The sequence below is a fragment of the Xenia sp. Carnegie-2017 genome, unplaced genomic scaffold, assembly GCF_021976095.1.
Source record: "Xenia sp. Carnegie-2017 unplaced genomic scaffold, XeniaSp_v1 HiC_scaffold_2, whole genome shotgun sequence".
NCBI lineage: Eukaryota > Metazoa > Cnidaria > Anthozoa > Malacalcyonacea > Xeniidae > Xenia > Xenia sp. Carnegie-2017.
The window spans coordinates 9,578,793-9,601,388 of NW_025813482.1; the positions used below are offsets into that span (position 1 = coordinate 9,578,793).

At 32.7% G+C, this 22,596-nt stretch overlaps 3 protein-coding genes across 7 annotated transcripts; 2 read left to right on the plus strand and 1 right to left on the minus strand.

Annotated features, from left to right (window-relative positions):
• The first annotated feature begins 69 nt into the window (after positions 1-69).
• On the plus strand, positions 70-5,271 carry LOC124440823 (chromobox protein homolog 1-like). Its single transcript, XM_046991265.1, has 4 exons — positions 70-448; positions 987-1,202; positions 1,281-1,417; positions 4,807-5,271. The coding sequence occupies exons 1-4, from the start codon at positions 150-152 to the stop codon at positions 4,812-4,814; spliced, it is 660 nt and encodes a 219-aa protein (XP_046847221.1). The 5' UTR covers positions 70-149; the 3' UTR covers positions 4,815-5,271.
• Positions 5,212-8,148, minus strand: LOC124440822 (homeobox protein Hox-A9-like). The gene is made up of 2 exons (XM_046991263.1): positions 7,662-8,148; positions 5,212-5,939 (listed from the first exon to the last, which is right to left on the minus strand). The coding sequence occupies exons 1-2, from the start codon at positions 8,038-8,040 to the stop codon at positions 5,632-5,634; spliced, it is 687 nt and encodes a 228-aa protein (XP_046847219.1). The 5' UTR covers positions 8,041-8,148; the 3' UTR covers positions 5,212-5,631.
• Positions 8,149-12,026: 3,878 nt separating this feature from the next.
• Positions 12,027-22,336, plus strand: LOC124440313 (sperm-associated antigen 16 protein-like). Of its 5 annotated transcripts, none has more exons than XM_046990683.1 (20): positions 12,027-12,105; positions 12,347-12,399; positions 12,591-12,621; positions 12,944-13,014; positions 13,380-13,424; positions 13,685-13,770; positions 15,311-15,379; positions 15,805-15,873; positions 15,974-16,081; positions 16,212-16,272; positions 16,790-16,846; positions 16,955-17,024; positions 17,798-17,880; positions 18,193-18,326; positions 18,621-18,698; positions 19,308-19,373; positions 20,213-20,398; positions 21,161-21,287; positions 21,698-21,763; positions 21,845-22,336. In XM_046990683.1, exons 1-20 carry the CDS (start codon positions 12,033-12,035, stop codon positions 22,145-22,147), a joined length of 1,836 nt encoding a protein of 611 aa, XP_046846639.1. In that variant the 5' UTR covers positions 12,027-12,032; the 3' UTR covers positions 22,148-22,336. The 5 variants fall into 5 exon arrangements, with proteins under 5 accessions (XP_046846639.1, XP_046846641.1, XP_046846640.1 ...); XM_046990685.1 differs by having other exon boundaries at positions 17,816-17,880; XM_046990684.1 differs by having other exon boundaries at positions 12,347-12,393.
• The last annotated feature ends 260 nt before the right edge of the window (positions 22,337-22,596 follow it).

Genomic DNA, 22,596 nt, shown 5'->3' on the forward strand with positions numbered 1-22,596 from the left:
TATTCGAAATAATCTTCTCTGATTGGCTACAGCAAAATTTTCCACGCGTGGAAAGAAACTTGTGTCACGTGGACGAACAAGCGCCATTTTGGTTGGGAGTTTGATTCAAAACTTTGATTGCAATTAAATGTTTGTTGTATTTTTTGGAAATGGGAAAACGCAAAAATCAACAGAAGCTCAAGCAAGAAGAAGAGGAAGAAGATTATGTTGTCGAGAAAATAGTCGATGAACGTGTGGTAGACGGTAAACATGAATATTTTTTAAAATGGAAGGGTTACTCTTCGTTAGATAACACATGGGAACCAGCTGAAAATCTCGATTGTCCGGACTTACTCGAGGAATTCAAAAAATCACGCGATGTTGCACCCAGAGAAATAACTAGTGAATCTCGTAAAAGAAAAGCAGAAGAATCTAGTTCGGTCATAAGCCACGAAAGACCTTTGAAAACGTAAGGCTTACTGTAGTTTAATGCAGTTTCCAATGTGGTGGATGTTACATTTGTTTAATGTGATTTTTTCACATAGGGATAGCAGCTACTGTCCTACTTTCATATACATAATTTTGTGTTTTAAACTCAATAAAAGCTATCACTATCCATTTAAAATGTTAAACAAAAAGTCACTTCAATTACCTGGATTATTGACGTTGCTTCATTGCATTAGATAAAATGCACTGTGAAAACTTTCTTTTAAGGTGGAGGGCTCTACATGAGAACGGTTTACTTTGGTAGGTGATTCCAAGCAAAATCAAATGTAAAAAATCCAATTGTCTAGTTACTTTATTTATTGGAGGATGCAGTTGATGCTGAAGATAGTGATGATTATTATTAATACATTTGCATTAGACAGTTTGCTTTCCCATTGCAAATATTTGTAAGCTGCTTAAACTCCAAGCACCACAATTTATTTAAAATGTTTTCAATTGTGTATATTTAAAAAACGAAAGTTGTTTTAGAAATATCAAACATATTTCTTAAATTATTTTAGAAAAGTTAAAAAGAAGAAAAAAACCTCATCAAAGTCAAGCAAGTCAGATTCATTAAATGGTGAAGGTGATAAGTCAACAACAGAAAACGAAATTGAAGTTTTACCTTCAAATGGTCAAGAAGTTGATCAAATTTCAGGTTTTGATCGCGGGCTTGAAGCAGATAAAATACTTGGTGCCACAGAAGTTGATAAAGAAATTCATTTTCTTGTTAAATGGTGATAAATCAATGAAGTATTTATAGAGATTGTTTAATGTGAAAGATTCAATAAACATTCATCGTTTTATGTATGTAGGAAAGGTTCAGATGATGCTGATCTTGTTCTTGCTAAAGAATGTAACTTAAAATGTCCTCAAACTGTCATCAAATTTTATGAAGATCGTGTCACTTGGATACAAAGAAATGAGAATGATGAAGATACAGACAAGAAAGGTAACCATGTTAATTCTAACTATGGCATTTATATTTTGGCATGGCATTGCAGTGCTTTAGCTAGCCTTGATAATTTATTTTTTTTGAGGTGAGGTGGTGAGGGCAATGTTTATATATGCACGTTATGTAATCTACAGAAAACAATTGATTGCAAAGAAACTTAATATGGTTGGTTAAACATGAATATATGAATACTGGTCCCCAAATTATATAAGCTGGCTATGCCCATTATGTTACAGGAGAAATATTTTGAAAACCTTGTATGAAAAGTAGTTTAATAATTCCTTTACATCACTTTGTCTTTTAATTCTTATACATATGCCATCTCAATATAAATGGACTAATATTTTCTTAATATAAATGGAAAATGTCATTTACTTCTTTTTTTGACATATTTATTTGGTAATACTTGTGTGAAACCCAGCACGCCCTACGTGGTATGTTTCTTGAAAGAATCATTTAAACTGCACTGCAAAGGTCATGAAATATGTAAAAGTCAAGAAATTCTTTTGTAATACACATCACAAGATTCACAACTGTTGTAAAACTCATTAGTTGTTGTTTCACACTGTTCTCTTAGTTGTCAAATATAAAGCATATCCACAAGAATGTACTTGAGTGTTGATTTGATTATTTGTTTCCATCATTCTGTTTACTATGGAAAACACCAGTGTACTTTATTCACTTTACCTATTTACTTTAGCCTATTAACTTTAGAAAAGAACACTGGCGTTGATGTAAAGTATTGGAATAAATTATGGAAACATCAAAAAATGTGTAATAAATAACAAATGTGACCATAAAAACTATTGCAGTGATGGAAAAATGGACAAGTTAAATAGTTAGATAGCTGTTGTAACAAAAACCGTAACTATAGGACTCATGTTCAGTATATAAATTTTACCCACATCCCTGTGTTGGTAACAATATACAAACCATAATGGCACCAACGAAGGAAACAACCGAAGTGGAGAGGGCACTGATGAAAATTTGGCATGACGAAGGGTATTCCTTCCGGCAGATTGCAAACCGAATGGCAGTTTCAGCAAGCACGGTTTTTAAATGTGTTCATCGCTATAAACAGAACGGCAATTTCAAAAGTAATCCTGGACGCACTAGGAGGAAAAAACTTTCTAAGTCATTTGAACAGTACCTGAAAATGACGTCCATAAGAAACAGGCAAAAGTCCATTAAAGAACTAACACAAAATCTTGAAAATGCAACAAGGAAAAAATGTCCCCAAGACTTGTTCGAAAAACTTTGGACGGCTGCTGGTCTAGCAGGTTATGTAGCTGTACGGAAGTCTTTGCTCCGGAATGGCAACAAACAGAAAACACTGTTATGGGCTAAATATCACAAATGATGGACACTTGAGCAGTGGGGAAATGTGATGCTCACAGACGATAAAAAGTTTGAATTGTTTGGAAATAATTTGCGGCAGTACGTTCGTCGACGTAGATGAGAGAGATACAACGTTAACTGTATTTTGCCAACTGTGAAGCATGGTGGAAGATAACTTCAAGTCTGTGGTACATAACCTACAGTGGGATTGAAAAGCTGTACAAAATCACTGATACTCTGACAGCAGTCAAGTATAGACAGATATTTATCCACCACGCTGTTCCTACAGGAAGGGCTCTTATTGGTGATAACTTCATTCTCCAACAGGACAACGACCCCAAGCACACAGCTAGGGTAATCAAACAGTACCTGGAGAACAGGACAACGACCCCAAGCACACAGCTAGGGTAATCAAACAGTACCTGGAGAACAGGACAACGACCCCAAGCACACAGCTAGGGTAATCAATCAGTACCTGGAGAACAGGACAACGACCCCAAGCACACAGCTAGGGTAATCAATCAGTACCTGGAAAACAGGACAACGACCCCAAGCACACAGCTAGGGTAACCAATCAGTACCTGGAGAACAGGACAACGACCCCAAGCACACAGCTAGGGTAATCAAACAGTACCTGGAGAACAGGACAACGACCCCAAGCACACAGCTAGGGTAATCAATCAGTACCTGGAAAACAGGACAACGACCCCAAGCACACAGCTAGGGTAACCAATCAGTACCTGGAGAACAGGACAACGACCCCAAGCACACAGCTAGGGTAATCAAACAGTACCTGGAGAACAGGACAACGACCCCAAGCACACAGCTAGGGTAATCAATCAGTACCTGGAGAACAGGACAACGACCCCAAGCACACAGCCAGGGTAATCAAACAGTACCGGCTGGGGAACAGTATGCGTGATGGCATGTTCACCGTTCTGAATTGACCCGCCCAAAGTCCTGCTATGAACATTATTGAGCAGGTGTGGACTTAAATGGAGACGGAAAAATTGAAGCGACCTCCAACAAACTTACAACAACTGTAGAATGTGCTTCAGGACATCTGGAAAAACATTCCACTTATGTTTATTCAAAGTTTATATGCCAGTGTCCCCAATCGTGTGAAAGAGCTGTGTAAAAGTTTGAGCGTTCCACTCTAAGCATTAAGCTTAAACTGTGTTAATTATCCATCTATTCTAAGAGTCAAATGTCCAGTAGATAAATATGTTTCAATTTCATAGGAAATAAACATACTCTGCTTCATTGTTTTGATACATTCGTAACGTGTTTCCATAATTTATTCCAATACTGTATTTCATGTTATAATTACGGGAAATGTTTTATCAACATCTCGTAATCGCTCATTAACATATCAACTATACTGCCATACGAGAAAGGCTTTGCGCTTCATCGTTAATTCACTATTTTATCGTCTCTGAGCAAAAATTGATGAAAACTGACCGAACGGCATTTTCGTTTGTATTTAGTGCAAAACGTTAAATGTAGGATGATTCCTTAAATTTAAAGAATATGTGTGTGGATTCTACAGAATATATATCATCGAAAGATTTACGTATAGCTACATAGCTGCCATAATTACACCCACCCACCACCACACACACACACACATTTACTGTACAAACACAAAAAACTCTTACTTGCAAGAATGTGAAACAGATAAATTTGCAATAAATATGTTGATTTTTTTCTCTAGCATGTATTGATGATTGATTTACAGATTCTCTCTAATTGATTTAATTGCTTGGGATGAGATCGGTTTCCAACATTTGCATAGGCTAAAGCTATAGACCAATCAGCGCACGCGTAATGTTGTTATTTTATAAATGTATTCATATGTACCATACATACCATAATATACCTACCATACATATGTACCATATAATAAAATAAAATGATTATTTCCATCATATTTTGAATTTATCGTACGTACTATTAAACAAAACAAATTACAATTTTTCATTGTTATATGCCATACTCTCGACTCATGTCGTGTTAAAGCTGTGAAGATTTTCTATTTTTTATTACAGATGAATAAAAAGACTGCTTTTAACTTCTGAATAATGTCTGTAGAAAAACTGCTGTACATACAGAAGGACGACTTATATAGGCGGTTCACATTCCTGGTTTCAAGATATTTTGTAAATAAAGGAGTTCCTATCTTCTGGTTTATGGACAGCAAGATTTCGTTTCATTGCTGTCATCGTCATATCATTTTTTCGAACTATACTTTACCTTGAAGATCAAAGTGAAAGTTCCTCTCCAAATCTCTTTGCTTTTTGGCACTATTGCATGTAGTTGGTAGTTAATAAACACTTAGTTTATTGAGTTGTTTATAAATCTTGTACTAAGTTTCTATAATAGTATCTATCCTACCTGTACTAATGACCTTCGTTATTGTTTCCAACATATTGTATCAAGAAGATTTCAGTGTCTTAACATGGTTATTTAGTTTTTTAATTATAATAACAATTGTTAATTTTGTACAAGACAAATTCTTTCCTCATGTTCATGTTTAAGTTTTTGCTGTATTTTTTCTTAGCTGCATCATTTCTGCTTTAACATTGCAACACTAAGATATTTCACTAAAAATATTTACAGTTAAGACTTTAAAACTAGAAACTAATTTTTATATGCTCTTCAGTATTATCCAACAAAATGCCTTCACTAGGTGTAATATATGATAAGCTTTGGATGTCCTTATGATTCTTGGTAGTATAGGTAAATTTTTGTTGTCTTCATTGGAGGAGTCTTCAAATTTTTGGATTCAGAAGTAATTCGGCTTACATTCTTGTTCATAAAATGTGTTGCCACATTTGAGCTCGTAGTGTGATGTTACCCACATTGTAAGAATGTTAAAAGTTCGTTCTCATTTCGGGAACGATGTTTTCTAGTCCATTATGATCCTGCGAATAATATCCCCCTGGTATTTTTTTTTCGGGTTTTTTTCCTCCCTTGACTCGTTTCCATTTCATTCTGCGATTTTGAAACCAAACTTTAACTTGTCTTTCGGTTAGGTCAAGACTCACAGCAATCTCGTATCGCCGTAGTCGTGTCAAGTAGTTATTACGATTGAATTCGTTTTCCAATTCTTGAATTTGATGCTTTGTGAAAGCTGTACGTTCTTTACGTTTCTTTGCCATTTTACATTGAGTCATATTATCTAAAGAAAGTGGGATGTTATTACTACTTTTGGGGACATGTATTACCAACTTACTAGATGGAGTTGAATGTCATTCATAGCAGATTATCGTTAATATTTTATTTCAATTATTTTTAGGGTTACAAGAAGTAACGTTTAAAGTTTTCAGTGGTAAATGTTTGTTGTTCTTCCAATGTTCAGCCAGATTTTCGGTTGTGAGTTGTGATGATAGTGTTAAAAACATTAAATATTTTCCAACTACGTGGTCTATGATTGGTTTATTGTGGTAGAAGTTGCCGACATGTCTAAATTTAGTAAAGTATTCAAAGTATTTTGCGCGCGGCATTGTGTTATGGTTTAATGCTTAGCCACCCAGGAATATGTAATTTGTGGTTTTATCATCTATTCGCATTGCTGAGAATCTAACAATACGCGTTCACAACATTTTCCTTAAATTTCAATTATTGTAAATAGATTAGGTAGAACTTCTGACTTTACGTAGCTTAAAATGTACATCATTAATTTTTAAACAAATGATGAAGTCAAACGCTTTTTGTACTAAAAAAGTAGCTGGTTGTTAAAACAAGGTTGTATTTGAGGAAGAATTACTTTTATATGTAGCTCAATATGTTGGCCAGTTAAAACTAATTGAAAAAATCCTATTAACATGTTCTACCTATTAGCTAAATTTGATAAAACTGAGATCGATATAGTTCAACTAAATCCTCTTACTTTTATATAATGATGTTACCTAATAGAACTAATACATTAATGCATTAACTTGAGGACAAAAAGAGCCGTCAACTAACGGGCAATTAACTGGTTCTTATACAACTCGTTTTCTATACGAGATGTATGTGCAGCTGCTGTGATAAAGGTGTTTTGCAGACTTTTTTAAAATTGGGAAATGATGAATATGGAGCATAGCGGCATTGCGATCGTGGTTTATTTTATTTTTTAGTGTAAAGAGTTATTTTATTCCTGTTTTCTTTATGTCGTGTGATACTTGATCCAAGTCGTGAGGTAGGTAAGTTTTCAAAGAATGCATTGAACGCATCCCTAAAGGCACGGAAGAGAAGAAAACCAAAATATTGTAATTCCTCAAATACAATTTTTTTCTGTAGCATCGACTTATTTGTTAACATATTTCCTGATAGTCCAGAAAGCTCGCACTATTCAGAAACTGAGTCTATTTTTACTTCTCTTAACAGAATTTTGACCGATGCATTTTCTTCTAAATGTCTTGAAAATGAATATATGCTTAGGTTTTCTAAAGTAACTATAGAATATCATCAATTTTTAACATTTTATTTACCAGGACCGTATGTTCAGTTGTTATGCAGTTTGTATCCCAGTTCATCTTCACAGTTAATCACACTATCATTGTTTACACACTTTCTTCTCGAGTATAGGAGACGTAAATTCTCATATTTTGATTTGCCATCAATTTGATTCTTCGTCAAAAAGTATGTCAAAAAAGGAATATGAGAGATAAAAACATCTTTGAAATAAAATGTAAGGTTTTTCGAACTCGAATCAATAATTTTCAAACGTTGAATAGGCAATAAAGCGATTTATATTTAATTGTGTGTCGCGCGCAACAAGCATTTGTAATGCATTGCAAAGTGCAGCTTACCTATCAAATTGTAATGAAGATTTAAATGTAAAATTAGAAAGAAAATACTTTCGTAATATTAATAAAAACAAATACATTAAAATTAGCACTTCATGAGAAATACTTACCAGGGTCTGGTGATATGGGTTTATCATCAACTTCAGGAAGATCTCTGGCTGGATGACGAGGAATGTGAAGCAATCCTTCAGCGTGTAAACCAGTTCTGCTCGCGTAATTTGATTGGAACGAATCGTTGTAAAAATTATTTTGCGGTCGTACACCATTAGGAACTGGGGGAAGTGATGAGTAACTACAACTGTTCGAAAAACTTTGATTTGGAGTTCTTGGATAGTTGTTAAAGCTATATCTAGCTGGCGAGTTGTAGTAACAAGATTGTGGGGTTTGTATACCCTGTTCTCCAGTGGTAAGATTGTAATTATTATGGTTGGTCCCATATCCAAAGGCTGGAGCACCAGAAAACATAGTTCTTTGCTGTGACATATACATCTGTATTTTGTGGTCCTTTCCTATTACAGTGATACTATGAACTAACTAGAAATGCCGAAACATAACAAACCTTTATGACGCACGACGTGAAGTCGCGGTAATTGAACACTTGCATGTCGCTCTCGTTGACTCGAGCGGCGAGCGCACTATCGGAAACACAATGGAGTTAAACATATCATACACAACTCAACTTTTTTTAAACTGTACATAAATATTAAATAATCAAAGAAATTGTTCAATACGTGATGGACTATGAACTATAATTTTTAAAGAAATTTTATCACTGCCTACGCAATATAAACATTAAAGACATGTTGTTGCGTATCAAACAAATTACAAACACCGCATTCCCTGTTATTGAATCACCTGGTAAAACCATTAAAAATTCTAACTAAAACATACATAGGTTTTTAGTAAGTACCTCCCAAGGATTTCAAATTTGTTTGGAAATGAGTGAAAAATGCAAAAACTGCAAAAGTGACAATTAAAATACATAATTTGCGCATAATATGCAAATTAAGCAATGCTTATGATTCTGCATCGTGATTATAATATGGATATATATTTGACATTGTAAGTAACAACGCTTGAATATCTCATGCTACAAAGAAAAAGAAAACCACTTACAGTGTGGCCAATACTTGTGCCTTGTTGAAAGTAATTTAATCAAAAGAACAAGTGTTATCTTGTTAATTACATTATAATAACCTCGTAGAAAGCTGACTTTATGACTGTTATCTTTCTATCTATGGCGGAGGAAAACTAATTAAAGGCTTGTGATACTCACATCAAAGACAATTCCGATGAATATCTTAAACTTTCTATTTCTATTTTTTCTTTCTCTATAAACGCAAATATATTTTAAGCGTGAAACACTTGATGAACTTTCAACACAGCACTTGAAATACTTAAAAATCCTATTAATTCAATTTCCATTAATTCGCTGATGTCAACAACTGCATTTTCCACAACTAAGACTAATTTGCAATCACCCTATCTTTCATAATGCGGGTTAGCCATAAAAATACTGGCTGAAAGAAATTAATTATTTTCTAGTGTTTTAAAAAGTCTTCTCAAAATATAAAAATTTATCACATCTTTCCATTTATAACCAAAGATCATTTTTCAAGAAAAAAAGTAGCATTTTAAAATGAAAAGTTATAAATTATTGTGTTTTTCGTTATGATGATATTTTGCTTCAAAAAATGGTTGAAAACCAATTGTCTGCCAACCATATGTCATAAATTAAATAACGTTGTCCGCCGAAGTAATTTAAAACACAACCTGCGGTTCGACTAAATAAACATCGCACTAAGTCGGCATGTTTGATTTTTCTGAAGACCGCGACTCAAAGACCAACACTCCAGAACCCTCTGACGAAAATTTAAGCTTTGAAAAACCGACCAAATGATAGAAGAAATTCATAAATAAATTTCTCCCCGTGTGATTTTTCTTGTAGCTGCAATTTTTTGCAAATGCGCATGTCAGATTGGATGAAAAAATTTAGCATAATAAAAATATCTTTCATCAAGAAGCAGTGATGAAAACCAGAATTGATTTTGATTTGATTGAAAATATATAGTTATATGATATAGTTGTAAGTCATGTTTGATCGAATAAATCTTCTTGGTTATTTCAAGCAATGTGCTTTTAATTTGCAGTAAATTATAGATAACAACTAACATATCGTCATGTTTTGTCTTATTTGTCTGCATAAAGCAATTGTTTAATTAATATTTTCCATCAGCCCAAGACTTCCATTTAATGAAAGCTCAAAAGATCAAATACAATTTTTGAGATATATCTTTAACATTTTTATAACCAGAACACCTACTGTATTGATTGCATATTGCAAACAATATAAATATGCTATTGCTTTGAAAATTTTTACAGGATTTAATAGGAAAACTATAAATAATAGAATTTTTTTCTTTTATTTAAATATATTCGCCACATTATATGAATAATTTGGTATTTTCCGTATGTAGCTAAATCTATGTTTTGGGTGAAATTTGCTAATTATCGCGGCTCGTGCTCTAAATCGGATTTTTAAACTATCTTAAACAGGCGTGCTGTGCTGTCATTGAGTCAATATAAAAAATTGCCAAACGTAAACCGCTAAATAATGAGAACAGAGATGAAAGAAAGAATTCTCTTATCCTACAAAGTAACTAATTAGACCTAAATAGTTTCGAACACAACCGCATGCCTGATTTTCAATGTCTTTGACATAGCTACATCTATGTGAAGATTTTCTGATGACATCTCCGGCAATTATGTTTATCGATTCTCTTCCTGAAAACATAGTAAGATGCAAATGGTCTTTGCTAATTTCAAGTTTACCATAGAAAATACAAACGCTGTTGTACAATATAATACATAATAACACATAATGCGATAAAGGACATGTTGTAAACTTAAATCAAAGTTATACAACAAGATAAATTTAAACTGTAATATTTCGGTTTTATTACATTCTGTCTGATGATGGTTTTGAAATAAACTGAAATATTACAGTTTATATTGTCGTGTTTTATGACTTTGATTTAAGTTTACAACATGTCCTTTTTTTGGATTGTACTTTGTTTTGTATTTAATAAAATAAGTTCATGAATACTTATTTTTACTGAGGTAAGTTTTTATGCAAGCTAGCTTTTTTATTAAGTCCATCACTCTGTGAAACTGTAAATTTTCGACACATATTACCAGCGTCATTAATTCATAAAATATGCTTTAATCTCAATGAATGAATGTAATTTTTTTTTATTTATATTTCGTTTATTTGCTGGACTAAACAAGTCGTTTTTGTAAATAAAATAATTTCTAATTACCTTATACGTAATAATTACCTAAATTAATAAAGTATGATCGCTTTATAAGATCCTTAAAAAGACAAAATATATAGATACCCTCGTGGCCACTTCATCTTGGAGAATTGCTTCTAAAAATATAATACACCATGCTGGTTTTGTTAAGGAAAGCAAATGAGATAAATTTTATTAAAGCCTTTGTTTTCATTCATGATTAACATTCATTGTTGGCCCTCTCTCCCTGTTATCATCAGTCTGATCCAATTATCTATACAAAGCTCCATCAATATTCTTTTATGTTGTAATAACCCTTTATGAAGTCGGATTGACTGTTGAGCTTTGATTTTAAAGTCACCTTGATAAGAGTATATACAGCGTATGAAAATTATTGATAAATTCCTGATAAAATTACCTTATTTTGGCTTCAGTCAGGGCTCCACGTTTTCTTTGTCATACAATAAATTGTCCATGAATATTATTTGGCGAAAAGTTTCGCCTTTATACAAATCAATTTTGCTTGAAATTTACGTAGTGTCTGCTGATGGAAATTTAGCGAAAAATAGTTTTTAAAGTGTTGAATTGTATAAGTGGTTGATTACACTATTCTGATAAACTATTTCCTGGATTTTTAATTTGCTGTCTGAACATCAAAAGTACATTGAACTTGAGCAGTTATGTACAGTATGACCATTGAGTATGACACACCTGTTTACAAGGAGAGAAAACTCTTCTCTCACCTGCTTTATGTAGTAGTGAAGTTCAGAACAAGGTGACTGGGGGAGTGTTGTGCTTATCTAACAAAATTTAATAAAAATTACATGTATGGTGAATATGGTCGCTCTGGTTATAAATAAATTTATCTTGCATAGATTGGGGAGGTGACTGGTTGTCTGCCACTGGTAACTGCAAAATTGGCTTCAAAAGTACATCGTACATGGAAAGGAAGCATACAATATGCAGGCTCAAACCGCCTTATCTGCCCAGTGAACTCACTATTTAGATAACTGGAATGATAACTGGGGAGAAAATTTTAGCGCGAAAAAACTTTGTCGCCATCATTCATTCTCACTCGTTAGAGCTTAGAGTTTCATTCCTTATGTACCGCCTAAATCATCGCATCACTGTTGAATCATTGTTGAATACTTTATTATTTTTATTACCATGGTGACAAAAACTTTCAAAATGGCGTCTGATTTAAAAGATCGACATTTGAAATTAATGGAAGATAGTGACAACGAAAGCTATGTTTTGGAGCGTATCCTTTATTAAGCTCTCGATATCTTGCTGAGGAACACATATCATGAATAAATTTTAGTGTATTCTTGGATTAAAGTTTTTACCGATCTTCTCCTAGGCCAAGCTTACTGTGTGAATCTTACTTAACCTCAATCATACGTCGTCTTGTTGTTGTAAATTAAATTTCGATACTTGTACGTGTGTTTTTTATTCAAAAAATCTTCTTAATAGAAAAATTTTTTTAACTATTTTATTCATAGATACGGCAATCCCTGATTACGACGAGGACGATTTCTTGTGTGAAGAGGTTGAGGTTCTAAAGTGATTTGTGAAAACTCCTTGGCTTCATTTTTTCTATTTCTTTTACAGTTTTGCGAAAATATGCATTTTAAAATAATTTTGACTAAAAGATAAACGATTTTCTTTTAAAGATTTTGTTTTGTTTATCAATGATTCCACTTGAACCGTTAATGTTCCTGTCTTATCTTCGTCATACTTTTATAGATTCAAGTTGATGACGACTTTTCGGTGTCTGGTAAATTTCACGACTTGAATTTTAGTTTTTTTCTTCTGAGCTCGCTTGCACGAAGCCTGGATATCTTTATCCACTTGATAGCAAATTTTTTGAACGTTCAAAAAATTTCTTCTGGGAAAAAGTATACGATTTGAACTGTGCTATCACTGAAATAAAATATTGTTTCGAATATTACAAAATTTCTTTGTTGTAAGAAAAACATAACACCTTTTTTACAAGTTTGAAAATTTTTGCTATCCAATGGATAACGCTATCCAGGCTTCGTGCAACTGGCCCCTCATTCTAATTATATAATGGGATGTTAATTATTTCAATTATTTAGAGGAAAGTGAAGATTTTGAAAATGCCTTAAAAGCATTAAAAGAGGACGATGTAGACAAATATTTACAACAGGTTTTTTCTACTTAACAATTTTCAAAAAATGTTGCATGGAATATAATGTAAATGATGTAATAAATGCCCCTTATAAGTTATATATGTATAAGATGAGTTTGTCGTAGATGTCTCATTAATAATTTCCCCATCTCTAATGGGTGCCCCCCCCTCATATGACAGTATTAGCATGGTTTACTGAAACAACAATAAACATTTTCATTGATTTTTGATGCACACACTAAAATCGTAGAAAAAATTATATAAATGCTTCTCTCTATCGCCTCAAAAGAATTGCTAGAGTTTTAGAATTTATCAAATGCCCTGGGTATTTATTAGATTATTTGATGTATAAATGTATATAAAGTTATAATGTTTCATTTTAGACTAAGCCTGTTTTACAAAAGTCATCAGAACCATCTGTTACATTAGTGAGGGAGTATACTATAAACATTTCTATTTTATATCATTGTTATTTGTTAGAGAATTTGGAAAATTTCTTTTATGAAATAATCATTTTAAAAACCACACGCTTATACCACTGTTACTATTTACTACTATAAAAAACATTTTACAATGCAGACTTGCAAATGAAAGTTTTTTGGAAATAAATAATTCAGTAAACAAGTTTCTTTACATTTATATAGATTTCAAGTATTTGCAATTTTATAAATTTGACTTTTTATTTTAGAGACCAGAGTTGACTGATGACTTTGTAAGGAACTTTCTGGTTAAAATGGAAATGAAAAACACATTGGAGTGTTTCCAAACTGAATGGTAATGTCTTAATTATTGTTGCTGTATTATTCCTTTCATATTCAGCTTTTAGATACATACTCATGTTGTTGTAGATACCCAGACATATTGTTGTAGATGCATAGTCACATTGTTGTAGATGCATAGTCACATTGTTTTAGATACATAGTCACATTGTTGTAGATACACAGTCACATTGTTGTAGATACATAGTCACATTGTTGTAGATACATAGTCACATTGTTGTAGATACACAGTCACATTGTTGTAGATACACAGTCACATTGTTGTAGATACACAGTCACATTGTTGTAGATACATAGTCACATTGTTGTAGATACACAGTCACATTGTTGTAGATGCACAGTCACATTGTTGTAGATACACAGTCACATTGTAGTAGATACATAGTCACATTGTTATAGATACCCAGTCACATTGTTGTAGATACACAGTCACATTGTTGTAGATACATAGTCACATTGTTGTAGATACATAGTCACATTGTTGTAGATACACAGTCACATTGTTGTAGATACATAGTCACATTGTTGTAGATGCATAGTCACATTGTTGTAGATGCATAGTCACATTGTTCTAGATGCATAGTCACATTGTTGTAGATACCCAGCCATATTGTTGTAGATACATAGTCACATTGTTGTAGATGCATAGTCACATTGTTGTAGATGCATAGTCACATTGTTGTAGATACATATTGTTGTAGATACATAATCACATTGTTTTAGATGCATAGTCACATTGTTGTAGATGCATAGTCACATTGTTGTAGATACCCAGCCATATTGTTGTCGATACACAGTCACATTGTAGTAGATACATAGTCACATTGTTGTAGATACACAGTCACATTGTTGTAGATAGACTGTCACATTGTTGTAGATACACAGTCACATTGTTGTAGATAGACTGTCACATTGTTGTAGATACACAGTCACATTTTTGTAGATACACAGTCACATTGTTGTAGATACACAGTCACATTTTTGTAGATACACAGTCACATTGTTGTAGATGGACTGTCACATTGTTGTAGATACACTGTCACATTGTTGTAGATGGACTGTCACATTGTTGTAGATGCACATTCACATTGTTGTAGATGGACTGTCACATTGTTGTAGTCACATTGTTGTAGATGGACTGTCACATTGTTGTAGATACACTGTCACATTGTTGTAGATGGACTGTCACATTGTTGTAGATACACTGTCACATTGCTGTAGATGGACTGTCACATTGTTGTAGATACACTGTCACATTGTTGTAGATGGACTGTCACATTGTTGTAGATACACTGTCACATTGTTGTAGATGGACTGTCACATTGTTGTAGATACACAGTCACATTGTTGTAGATGGACTGTCACATTGTTGTAGATACACTGTCACATTGTTGTAGATGGACTGTCACATTGTTGTAGATACACTGTCACATTGCTGTAGATGGTTGATTGGTTTGGTTAGTGTGAAGTTTTATTGTGATATTATTCTATTTTCGACATGATAACTCTACAGGTATGTCTTCTTACTTCAATAGGTATGAACTATGTGAACGTGGATTGCTGAGCAAGGAAGTTGTTGAGAATGTTCCTGACATTTATGCTAGGTTTTGTATTCTTTTTGTTTTTTCTATCCTGTTTTCCTTGATGACCAGGTGTCATGCTAAGCACATGTTGCAATGCATCAATATTTTTGCTTCATGATCATCAAATATTTCATTTGTTGCTCTATGTTGTACTTTATTTAATATTCTATACTTTCTCTACTAAAGTATCTAAGTCTAAATTCTCTATTTAATATTCTGTTAATTCAGTCTAATACCTTATTCCACTGGCGTATTCACAGGAAGGGAGGAAGGGAGGGTAAATGAGTAATGCATGGACCATACTATGCTATGGTGATATGAACATTGCACCACTGTATTATATGAGGGTAGCTTTATTATTGAATACTCTTCATATAACATTCTATTGAATACTCAAAGTAATATTTTATTGAATACTCTTCATATAACATTTTATTGAATACTAGGCAACAAAAACTGGAGGATCTTGTAAAATCTCTACATAAAGAAATAAAAAGATATAAAGACGCAGCAGAGTAAGAGACCGTATGAATTTGCTTTTATGTTCTTTGCCTTTAAAACAGACCACATTTGTTGAAATCATTAAGAAAGAAAGTAATTGGTCATTTACTGTAGTCATACACGTCAGTCATGTGTTCGGTTAAGAAAGGAGAGAGATTTTCATAGAATGCATCATAAACGTGTTGTTCAAGAAAAAGATAAGCTGATAGATGATCTTAGAAGGTAGCTATTTTAGATAAATTAATTTATGGTAAAACATTTATGAAATACCAAATAGCTATGTTTAGTCAGTTATTTTATTTCAACTGACACCTCCATTAAAAGCTTGTCGTTCTATTGTTGTCTTCTGCAGGTTAAAGAAACATTACGATTCATATGAACCAGCTTTGAAAAGCCTTAAACAAAAATATGAGGTAAAGCTGAATTTTCTATCACCATATGTAATTCCAGCAAACACAAAACAAATTTTGCATCTTTGGTCTATGACTTATGATTAAAGTAAACACGGGTATATGCTGTTGAATGGTTCTGCCGTCAACTGTGTGGTATCAACACTGTATTTCTCTAGTTATTTTTACCACTAAGTATAGGCAATGATTAAGTCCTAACAAGTATGAAATATTTATTATGTCTTAAGGTAACTTGAAAACATATGTTGTTAAAGTTTTTCACTGTTCTCCTCGGAGATACAATGGCAAATGTGCTGCGTCACATTTGTGACAAGAAAAAGTTGACGTTTCCTGCTGTCGTATTGACCAGTTCGACAGTTTCAAACTTGGTTATGACAAAGTAACGAAAAATGCATGAATACTTCATTAAATAATTCTGATTAAAACTGATATAGGCTAATCAACATTTTATAACACGCGATAAAGATAGCTTTGAACTGTTTTCCAACTGGCTCAATTTCAGACATTTCCCTGTTGCTAGGTTGCTTTGAGGGAAAAGATGTTGACGAAACTTGAGCGCGATAGAGCTATCGGACAGGTAAAAATATACCATTTACATCTGTAATCTTTTTCCATTCCCTTCCTTTTTCCCTTGACTGTATTACATGAAGTCATCTTTATTAATTTTAAATAATAAATACTTTAGATTGTTGGTCTTCAAGCAACATTGAGTAATTCTCTTGACGAAAAAATTGGGAAAAATGATGCAATTAAAGGTGAAGATACTACGTTTCAGTTTAAAATCAATTTGACAATAGATGACATTATATAGAGGTTTAGGACTCAAGTATGTGTTGTGTGAAAGGAAAAGTTTATGAAAGAAGAACATTTGAGAAACTGTGAAATGAGGGAGATAAGAAAGGATAAGATAAGAAACATAGAAACGTAGAAAAATGAAATAAGGAAAAGGACGGGCAATAATACGTGAAATGACACATAACTTGACCGGCGTGGATGGAAATGAACTGCTACAGTTTGTGGTGAAGAAAGTTGAAAATAATAGTTATTTGGGAAAATCTTGATTGCCCCAGAGGACGACGGAAAGGATTGTTTTATTGCCAAAACAAACAGGTTACGATGTTCGTCCATAGGTTTGGTATTGAGAAGTAAAGAAGAAGGAATTAGGAAAGATAAAGTTGAAATTTATAAAGAAAAGGAACACGATGCTAATAGCGAAGTAGTAAGGCAGGGTGTACTTGATAAAGAAAGAAAAAAAAATTCTGACGTAGAAAAAAGAAAAGGACATGAAAGGATTTGATTGAGAAAGAATGGTATAGGGCTATATTGTTAGGAAGATAACGTTAAGTAAAACTGTGAATTGGAGACAACATTGACAAGGAGTGGACCATTAATAGGTAGTGGAAGGGAAAGGTAAGAGAGAATGGGCTTTAAAACGAATGATAACGAGAAGAGTGGCATAAAAAATGTTAAACAAAGAATAATGATGAACTGTCAGTCGCGAGGAATAATGGAAACGTTTTTACTTTAGACACTCATCCTGTTTTAGAAATGCAATGTGAGAAAAAAATGAATGATATTCCATCAGAAAATAAACCAATGATACATCCTAAGGTTAGAATATTACTTCAAAATGTGAGTAAAGTTGAATTGTCCTATTGTAGTTCATCAAATTGTGCCATCATTACTTTCATAAAATTTTCTATTAAGGGATTAACATGTTACCTATTTTGTTAATTTAGTTATTTGATAACGATCATTCTCTTCATGATCATATGTTATAAAGTTTATGTCTTTTTACGCCTGCATAGCTGCAAGCAGTAAATTTTAAAATTGTGCTCATTTCTCTTTGTTAAATATATACGTAGTTTATATACATGGTCATTTTGCAAAATAATTTATGCTGCATGCTTATTTTTTGTGTAGGATAGTATGTTTCCACATGATGTTGATGTAAATCCATTGTTAAACTACTTTAAACATCCATCACCACATCTTACTCGAGCTGGAGGCTTCAGACTCACAAATACAATTGATGCTCATGATATGGCTGTCAGTGCGTAAGTAAAAATTTATTGTGTTAAGTAATTTGAATTAACTATTGTGTGAATTTATTGTGCTAAGTAATTTGAATTAACTATTGTGTTAACTATTGTCAGTGCGTAAGTAAAAATTTATTGTGTTAAGTAATTTGAATTAACTAGTGTTAACTATTTATGACAATCATAAGTGAAAAGAAACTGAGAAATGTATTTAACTTATGGTTTATATATGTATGTATTTTTTATATAAACTATATTTATATTGAACAACATAACTAAAGGTTTAATTATTTAAAATTGATCTATTTTCAGCATTGCATTGCACCCACGAAAACAGGTGCTGGCAACATGTAGCGATGATAAAACATGGAAAATGTGGGCTGTTCCAAGGTTTATTATTAAAGTGATTATGTATAACATCTGTAAGATTTTTACAGATTGACCACAGAGGAAACTTCTATGTTTTAATTTTGTGAAATGCTTTTTGAGATATACAACTTTAAAAAAAACCGTTGAACAAGACAAACGGACGCCAAGCTCTACTCCTCTTTTGTGGAAAATACAAATTTGTTTTTATTTGATTTTAAGGCGGGTAGCACATTACAGATTTTACATTTCGAGCGAGAATTTCCTTACATGATGGAATTGGAATTATTATTAAATTACAATGTTTGAAATGAATATTTCTCAAAAACTATTTTTCTAAATTAACATGCTTTGTAGAACTTGTTCAGTAACGTTTTACGCTCAATACAAATCCGTAAAAACCCTTTTAGCACTGGAGATATAAGCGTAGTTACGTATGTATACATATTAACAGTATCATAGCCAGCTTGAAATTTCACTCCTTCTATGTGAATATTTTTGTGTTCACTCACCATGAGAACAATAGATTACTAAAGAAATGAATGTTCTTTACATGGCAAGAATACATCTGCAGGATTGCCATGCTACTATCTATGTATACTTTAACTCATTTTTTTATTGATGTATTTACAGTGGTAATATGATAATGACAGGTGAAGGACACAAAGATTGGATTGCTGATTGTGATTTTAGTCCTGGGTTAGTGAAAAACGTATATTTATAATATATATAGCCAAATGGGAGAATTTATTCAATTGCATCCGTCAAAGTGACGTAAATATATTTTGATAAATGATCGTTTTACTTATGAAGTATTTAATTTGAAATTTTAGTTTAGATGGAGGATTTAATTCATTATTCTTTATTTTGTGAATTCTTTTTTGACTCAGCAACTTTATCTTACAAAGAGTTTTAAGATGCTAGTAAAAATTGGACGTAATGAAGACAATTTGGGTTTCAGCAAAATCATTGGGTTTTGACGATTTAACAAAAATGAATGTACAATCTCTAAGTGCATATTTTTTATTTCTCTTTAAATTTCTTTTCAAGCTATTGCTTTCTACATACTTTCGGACTCTTAAGTGATAATTTATTGCAAAGATATAGCAAGTTTACATTAAGCTCTGCTAATATGACAAAATTTTTTACATGCGATATTATATTTTGGAAGTAAAGAATACATATAAACGATTTTAGACCACGTAATATTTTCATGGCAAGTGATAAACTTGAGAACATTGTGTTAAAATCTTGAGTTTGTATGTTCAAGTCAGGTTTTTTTCATCTCTATTTAGCTTCTTTAGTTCTACAAAGAAGGTGATTAGGTACATATGTCTACGTAAAATTTTGAAGCAGGAATGAGAGTGTATTTTGATTTGTGGTTGTTTGTAAACATGGGAGTTGTTCATGTCACAGGTTACTAGGAAGTCTTTTGACAATATAGTTTACCTTTCCATAAAGTAGCCTTTGTACCAGCACTATGGAATCCCAGGTTTATTTCTCAATGTCAAGCTCATTTTAAATATCAATTTCTTTAGCGGTGGCAGTCTTGCAACAGTTTCTGGAGATTCAACTGTAAAAATTTGGGATTTCAATAAAGCTGAATGCGTTCTTACTTTTACTGAACATATTCATGCCGTATGGGGTTGTTCATGGCATTCTGCTGGTGATTTTCTTGCTACTTGCTCAATGGATTGTACGGGGAAAATATGGGATATAAACAGGTATTATCATACTGTATTTTAACACAACTCGTGCGAAACTTGCAGTAAATTTTAGGGATAAATGAAATAGTTTTTAGGAACAATGCGGCACACATTTGTGTAAGTTGAACGAAATCCAACAACGATTTAAAACCATATAAAATAATTTAAAACGTTATGAATACGATATTTTGGTAGCTATGTACCACTTTCACTCTTTCTGGTTAAAGAATGACTGTCGTACAAACGGCAAACCTTTTTAAATTCAGGCTTATTCACTATAAAAAGGAAACTGCTTAATCATGATCAAAAGAAGGTTAAAAAAGGATAATTCTTTAGTTACAATTATCTATTACATTTAAATTATTAACTCTATATGTTGTTTAATTTTAATATGGACATACACAGCTTCTGAATTGAATCATTTCATATAGTCTTATGCAGACGTGGGCTATCGTCTTTATCAAATAAATGAAATAGATTTCCAATAATCATTAAGACTAAAAGGAAGATTGCGAAGGCTCAAAGATCATTAAGGCATTAAGTATCATAAAGATCCCTTCTATGTAGTTGCTTGGCCACAAAACTGCGTATAACATTGGTATAGAGCAGGGTCCTGTTTGATCAACTTGTCGTAAACCTTTCCCATCAATATACTGAAATGTCATGCACTATTGTCATTGATCTTGATTTTCTATTCGATTTATTTAATCATTATTCTCTTTTGAAGGAATATTCTTTCGTATAGTAAATAACACAGTAAACTCATTTGTTAAATTTTAGTGAAAGATGTCGTTCCACTCTTCGAGGACATGCAGACTCTGTAAACAGCATCACATTTCTACCATATTCCAACTATTTACTGACTTCTTCAGCAGACAAGACTCTTTCAATGTGGGATGCAAGAACGGTATTAAATTATGTCATAAGTAGGATTGTGGGAAATACTGAGTTAATGTTTGAGTTTACCCAATAGCCTTTATTCATAGTACTTCTACAGACATTGTTGATACGGCATCGTCGTATTATAAACTATATACGTGGTGTTTTTGTCTATCTCTGCCCACCCAATGTTTTTTGTTTGCATTTGTTCTTTTGAATTTGATTAAAACTGTTGGGGAGGGGAGAGAGCTTAACACTGTCGGAATGTGTGTAAGAAATGCCCTGAAATGTCGGTGTGAGGTGTTTAACATAATACTGTATAAAATGAAAAAGTGTGAGGTGTGTAACATAATTACTACTGCCAAAGAGTATTTTAGTAAAACACAAGACAATAGACACTCTGTATAAAGTAAATATTTTTTAATCCTATTTTTCTAGGGACTTTGTGGACAGAGTTTTTTTGGCCACATGCATTCTGTCAACCATGGTGTGTTCAATTTAAGGGTATGTAGTAACGGCTTTTTGATGATTTTCTTTACATAGATAAATGAGAAATACTTTATATAGATATGAATATTTTTATAGGGAGATATTGTGGCGTCTTGTGATTCTTATGGTGTTATCAAACTTTGGGATGTTCGCTCTCTTATATGTCTTGCATCTGTAGATTTTGGTCCTCATCCAACTAACCGAGTTTCCTTTGATCCAAGTTCTTCAGTTTTGGCTGTGGCAAGTAATGATGGATCAATAAGAATGTATGAAATTTCTTCTGGAAAACATTCCCAACTTACTGGTCATGAAGAGGCAGTTCAAACTGTTTTGTTTGATAAAACTGGAGAATTTCTTCTTTCTGCGAGCTCAGATGGTACTCTCCGAGTCTGGTCGTAAGTCTTTATATCATAGAATTTTTATTTGCGTATTGAATATTTTTTCTTATGTTTTTCATCATCGTATTATTGACGTTAAAACATTTAGAAAATGCACTTGTGGTTTTAACAACGTGAATATTTTTTCTTATGTGTTTCATCATCGTATTATTGACGTTAAAACATTTAGAAAATGCACTTGTGGCTTTAACAACGTGAATATTTTTCTTATGTGTTTCATCATCGTATTATTGACGTTAAAACATTTAGAAAATGCACTTGTGGCTTTAACAACGTGAATATTTTTCTTATGTGTTTCATCATCGTATTATTGACGTTAAAACATTTAGAAAATGCACTTGTGGCTTTAACAACGTGAATATTTTTCTTATGTGTTTCATCATCGTATTATTGACGTTAAAACATTTAGAAAATGCACTTGTGGCTTTAACAACGTGAATATTTTTCTTA

What these genes read in the sequence shown, in the direction of transcription:
- LOC124440823 (XM_046991265.1), top strand. Translation starts at nt 150, where the DNA reads ATGGGAAAACGCAAAAATCAACAGAAGCTCAAGCAAGAAGAAGAGGAA. An exon ending in CACGAAAGACCTTTGAAAAC is followed by an intron (nt 449 to 986) that starts GTAAGGCTTACT and finishes AAATTATTTTAG; the next exon opens with AAAAGTTAAAAAGAAGAAAA. An exon ending in ATTCATTTTCTTGTTAAATG is followed by an intron (nt 1,203 to 1,280) that starts GTGATAAATCAA and finishes TTATGTATGTAG; the next exon opens with GAAAGGTTCAGATGATGCTG.
- LOC124440822 (XM_046991263.1), bottom strand. Translation starts at nt 8,040, where the DNA reads ATGTATATGTCACAGCAAAGAACTATGTTTTCTGGTGCTCCAGCCTTT. An exon ending in ACCCATATCACCAGACCCTG is followed by an intron (nt 5,940 to 7,661) that starts GTAAGTATTTCT and finishes CACTTTCTTTAG; the next exon opens with ATAATATGACTCAATGTAAA.
- LOC124440313 (XM_046990683.1), top strand. Translation starts at nt 12,033, where the DNA reads ATGGCGTCTGATTTAAAAGATCGACATTTGAAATTAATGGAAGATAGT. An exon ending in CATGATATGGCTGTCAGTGC is followed by an intron (nt 18,327 to 18,620) that starts GTAAGTAAAAAT and finishes ATCTATTTTCAG; the next exon opens with CATTGCATTGCACCCACGAA. An exon ending in GATTGTGATTTTAGTCCTGG is followed by an intron (nt 19,374 to 20,212) that starts GTTAGTGAAAAA and finishes CAATTTCTTTAG; the next exon opens with CGGTGGCAGTCTTGCAACAG.